This window comes from Limulus polyphemus, unplaced genomic scaffold (genome assembly GCF_000517525.1).
Source record: "Limulus polyphemus unplaced genomic scaffold, Limulus_polyphemus-2.1.2 Scaffold121, whole genome shotgun sequence".
NCBI lineage: Eukaryota > Metazoa > Arthropoda > Merostomata > Xiphosura > Limulidae > Limulus > Limulus polyphemus.
In genome coordinates, this window is record NW_013665731.1 from 16,160 (window position 1) to 22,000 (window position 5,841).

The 5,841-nt window shown below is 33.5% G+C and overlaps 1 protein-coding gene across 3 annotated transcripts in view; it reads right to left on the reverse strand.

Moving 5' to 3' along the window:
• The window catches only part of LOC106472514 (growth arrest-specific protein 1-like), a 31,673-nt gene that overhangs the window by 14,481 nt on the left and 11,351 nt on the right, over nt 1-5,841 (reverse strand). The window contains exon 2 of one of the 3 annotated variants that reach the window (XM_022401861.1): nt 2,457-3,010. The exons of the other annotated variants lie outside the window; for them this stretch is intronic. Coding sequence (XP_022257569.1) covers nt 2,944-3,010 — 67 coding nt within the window. The 3' untranslated portion in view covers nt 2,457-2,943. Of the gene's footprint in view, nt 1-2,456; nt 3,011-5,841 lie in introns of those variants that run through there. 3 annotated transcript variants of the gene reach the window in all.

The following is a 5,841-nucleotide window of genomic DNA, read 5'->3' on the forward strand; positions in this document are numbered from 1 at the left end:
ACACTGCTACAATAGGGACGGCTAGCGCAGATAGCCCTCGTGTAGCTTTAGCGCTAAATTCAAAAACAAACAAACAAATGTCTCCTGTTGATGATTACTTAACGGTTTTGCTCATTAATATGTAACAGAACAGTACACGAAGAGCTATGCAGTTAATATTACGTTTACTGCCAATCCCAAAACAAGTTATTCCTGATGAACTGGTAATGGAATTTAGCGTTTAGAATTTAAAACAATACGGCGCGATTTATGTTTCTGTGAGAACTCGGCGATAAAAGCATTAAAGTCGAGGTAATAATCACGTAATCTTATGCATGTACTTGAATTTCTATTATTAACCTCAGAAATATCCCGCAAATCTTAATTTCTGTCCTAAAGAATTGTGGAAACGTTGTTGCTCTTTTTATACTTTGCATAAATACTATTATCCTATCTTTCATACAATTAGATAAACTTTAGATTTTGAAAAGTTTAAGTAAAATATCGCAACATTATACATAAATTTAGAAAGTAATTGTTATGAAACACGGCCACACCAATATAGAGGAAATCTATTAAAGTTAATAAATCTGGGACTAAAATTCCAGAGACCACAATGTTGATACCATTTATATTTTAATACTCCGGTATGATTAGGAAATACAGGGTTGATTCTTCTAAACTTATTTTACTCAAAACATTTGTTATGCTCAAAAAAGTAATCATTAAACTCTGTTTGTTATTTACGTATATCATTAAATTGTTTTTTAAATTCTCAGCTAAAAGCTCAAATAAAAACTTGACATTTTACGCACAAGTTATTCAGATATATTTGCAGTGATCATTTTGTTTTTACTAGATTCACTACTGAGTTTACGGGATAGAAACAATTGTCAAATATGTCGCCCTTTCAGCCATTGGTAAAATATAGTCCAAGAACTGGAGATAGGTGTTGCTGCCTTCCCTTTACTCTAGTCTATCACTTCAAAATTAGGGGCGGGTAGCGGAGATAGCCCTCGAGTAGCTTTGCGTCAAATTCCAAAAACACAAAACTACAATGTTTCGTTTATAGCTTTCAGAGTACACTTAGAAACATAAGAAAAAATAGCATTTTACCAGGGAAAATAAGGTTTATGTGTTAAAAAATATGTGTTAATCTTTCAACCTGAATGATTTATCTCATTCATAATCTTTCTCGGCCCAGTAAAATCACCGCATAAAATTCCAACAACGACAGCTCTTGATGATGAAGAACTTGTTGAAAGTGTTAAGTTACGCTAAACAAAGGGCCTGAAGAAATGAAAACCAGCATAATATGATATATCTTCGCTCCAAGAATGATTCCCGGAACTTTCACTATCAAAAAAAAATGTGAAAGAATTAATGTAAGTCATCAACAAGGACTTGATATAATCTGCTAACTGAAGTATAAAACATTGCCTGGAAACTTGTATGGAATCTAGGAGCTGTGAATTTTTTATTTTTTTCTTTCCCTCTCAACTTCTCCGTCATCCATCAGACTAAAAGCTTTACGAACACTAGAATACAAGCAACTAGCTTCTCAGGCAGCAGCTGTGAATTAATCTTTTTTACTACACTTCTTTCTCGGCTGAACTTTTAACAGTGTTCCTGCCATCACCTTGTTATCAGTAATCTGCAACCAGCGAACTCTGGCAGAGTAATGTTTCTCCCATTCGTCAATGAAGCCTTTATGAATTTCAATGCTCACAAATGCATATGAATGGAGTTTCAACTGCCATTTAATATAAAATGTTCGTTGAAACACCACTTTTCTCAAATCAACGGTCGTCCACAATAATAATGCTTGAAAACAATGGCTGTTTAAAGCATAATGACATAGATCTATGGGTGTTTTTACTGACGCCCATTTATGTACTCGGCCCGGTGTTAGGGCACTCGACTTGCAATCTGAGGGTCGCGGGTTCGAGTCCCCGTCACACCAAACATGCTCGCACTTTCAGCCGTGGGGGCGTTATAATGTGACGGCCAATTCCACTATTCGTTGGTAAAACAGTAGCCCAAGAGTTGGCGGTGGGTGGTGATGACTAACTGCTTTCCCTCTAGTCTTACATTGCTAAATTAGGAACGGCTAGCCCAGATAGCCCTCGTGTAGCTTTGCGCGAAATTCAAAACAAACAAACAATTTATGTCCTCTTGTTTCTTGTTACACTTTAAAAGTGTTGAACTGTTTCTTATTCGTTTCTCCAATGTAAGATGTGACTAAACATGGTGCTCTTTATTTCATGGTATACGAAAGTTTATTACATAAAATAACTTCAAATAGTCATTCATATAATTTCTGACACAAGGCATCTAATGAATGTCACCATTTTTCGGTCATTACCTCCAGCCAACAGATAAGGCTGCATATAATCACTAAAACAACTATTTCAAGCTTTATAAAGGATATTTTTTGTTATATTACATTTAAGGAAGAAAATAAGCAAAGCATGATACAAAATTTAATGTTTCGATTTTATAGACAACAACAAACAAAAAAGAGAACAAGTGAAAAAGGTGTTAGGTGGAACTTGAAACATGTGTATACAAATAAAGAACAGGTAATCGAATTTATGGTAACCGAATGTTCGACTCATCATGCCTGGTTTTGCTTGAGGCTCTGTAAGGGACGTCATAGCAAGGCTCTGGTAGGTAATCTCGATACATCACAGATAGAGCAAAGTTAAGAGTAAGAAACGGTTGTAGTTTGTAGTTTAAACTTTAATTTAGGAAACGTTCACCCGATCTTAACTGAACAATACATTTCGAGGTTTGGTACAAAAATCCAGATTCCTCACCGTGTATATTAAAGGACATATTCCATGAATTTATCTTAAAATATACACGTACTAATTAAGCCCTTTTCAAAATCAGCACGTAGTTGACCGTTGTCATTATCTGCGTACTTCATTTTGAAGTGAGGTCTTTATATTATTTGATTTATTAGAATTTTTTACTGTTAGTTGAAACGCCACAATAATAGCATGCAACGCCAGAAACGGATATAGACCTAGAAGAAGAAAAATAACATAAAAATTTTACTTTCCTGTAGAACATAAATAAACAAGAAGATTAGCTTACTAGTTTTCCAGTTCTTGTGAATGGCAGTAAAGTGAATTCAAATAAAGTAATATGAGGAAATAATAAAACACATACATAAACAGTATTAAAATAAATAGTACTGGCTATTAACTCTTACCTAAAAACCCAATAACAATTAAAAATTCACTTGCTTAATACGATTCACATTTAAACAGTTGTTTATGAAAACTGATGACTTTATATTACTATGGCTATCGTTTTCCAGCCGGTCTGATGAGTTGTGGTATTAGACGAAGGGTCTCGTCGGTGCTGGATATGACAGATCTAGTGTGGCTGACATATTATAACATATTATCCTTTGCTTTCACTCATGGTTTATAGAAATAAATAATACTTTCATTAACTGTATGAAAAATCTTAACGAGTTTTTATCCTCCAATTAATCCTTGGGTTCTTAAACTTTCTCGGAATATCCTGCATCCTGACTTACGCTCCACCCAATGGAACTATAGATAATGAGGACAACAGTATTGCGTATCTTGTGTATTTGCTACGGACACCCTGAGATTTATCAGCGGACCTCAGTATAAGTTAATACATAATCGATAATCGCTTATAATATATTGACTTACGGTAATTTATATACACATTTCGCAGTTATGTTTCTAATTCCTGTAACATTAAGAGGTAAATTTTACATTCAAATTTATCAAGAGATAAAAATTATATTAGTTAAACATTTTAAACAAGCGCATTTTGCGCCTAATTCCCGATTTGTTGTATAAAAGATTAGCTTGAGAACATCCACACACTCAAATAGACATTCAATTTTTTCTCATATTATATAAATAAATATCAGATATAAATACTAACCTTACACTCAAACCAATGTCAAATGTCCAAACTGATTGGAACAGTAATTTATATAGGTTTATGTGTGTTACTATAATTCTTATCCATGTTTTCTTGTAATGTAAATGCTGAATTTTTAAAATGTGAATTAACTCGTTTGATCTAGAAGACGCATTTCATTTCCAATACTTACATTACTTAACTTGTCTAATAGATTCAGTACTTTGATTGTCATTTTTACATAATCTTATACTTACTGTTTTCATGCAGTTCGTTAACTGTCGACACGTATTATTCTCCATACCTTTTGTGTTGGACTCTTAAGCACGTAAAAATAACCCCGAATTAACTACAATTTAACATAAATTTAGTCCTCTGTGAATTCTTCTACGTTTCTAATATGCTTCAATAATTCAAAAACACGACATATCTCACGTTACAGGACTCATTTATGGGTGTATTTTTTGTTCTTTTCAAATAACTGTTTCTTTCACGATTCGATCTTGTTTTATTCTTGGATGATGTTTCTGGAGAAATCTCAGTCGTTCTGTGTCTTCTATTCCCTACTGCTTTTTAGTAAATGTTAACAGTAATATGAAAATAGTGTTAAAGTATGATAAAAAGTAATAATAAAATCAGTTTGAAAAGGAAAGCAATTACACTTGATCAAAGAATAACAAAGTAAACGACAACGATAAAGGATACAAACTAAGGATAATATATTAAAGAAATCACACAAAAACAGCAATACAAAAGGGAAGACAATGACTAAATAATATTAAAAGAAGGAAATATAACTAACACATATAGAAAAAACGAAAGGTGAAGAGAAATAAATAAGCTTATATACGAAAAGTAGATTAGAGAGGAAACAGGGATGGAAGGAAGTTATTAGTAACACTGTAGTGTTTAAGGTAGATTAGAGAGGAAATAGGGATGGAAGGAAGTTATTAGTAACACTGTAGTATTTAACTTCCTTCCATCCCTATTTCCTCTCTAATCTACCTTATTAGTAACACTTTAGTGTTTAAGGTAGATTAGAGAGGAAATGGGGATGGAAGGAAATTATTAGTTACGCTGTAGTGCTTAAGGTAGATTAGCAGTAAAGTCGCAAAGGATTGGGCGTGGCCTACTTGTTTGCTTGCCTGGAGTGTGAATTATAGAATTCATAGTTTGCGACCTGCTTCCACAAAAAACGTGCTCCGTACTTTGGAGTTATTGGTGCACTATAAGAGTGGCAGGCAAATCCTACTACTCGATCAGACAAGAAAAACCAAATGGGTGATGGGTGCTATTGGCTCTAGTTTATCAAGTCATAATTAAGGAAAACAAAGCACAGATAACTCTCGTGTAACTTTGCACAAAATTCTAAAAACAAACAAATAACTTCAAAAACATCTCAAACTGATGTATGAAATAGGTGTTTGTTACTGAGCATTAAACAACTTTAGTGGATTAATTTTAGTCGGAAGCATGTAAGATTTATGGACATCACTAACGCTCGTGACCAGAAAAATCAGCTTAGTCTTACAGAGATGTACTTAACTTAGTTAGTTCCCAGTATGTGTCTGGTGAGGAACCTTGAAAAAACGCCCATGCAGGGGAGCTGCATGTGTGATGGTGTTTTTTTCTTCATCAATAGAGGAATAGTGGATTTCATTGAAGCCAGAAAAGGATTAAAGATTAGGATAGAAATAGAATGTGGTTCAAGTGAAGAGAAGCAAGTTTATTTTAAGGATTAAAGATTAGGATAGAAATAGAATGTGGTTCAAGTGAAGAGAAGCAAGTTTATTTTAAGGATTAAAGATTAGGATAGAAATAGAATGTGGTTCAAGTGAAGAGAAGCAAGTTTTTTTAAGGATTAAAGATTAGGATAGAAATAGAATGTGGTTCAAGTGAAGAGAAGCAAGTTTATTTAAGGATTAAAGATTAGGATAGAAATAGAAT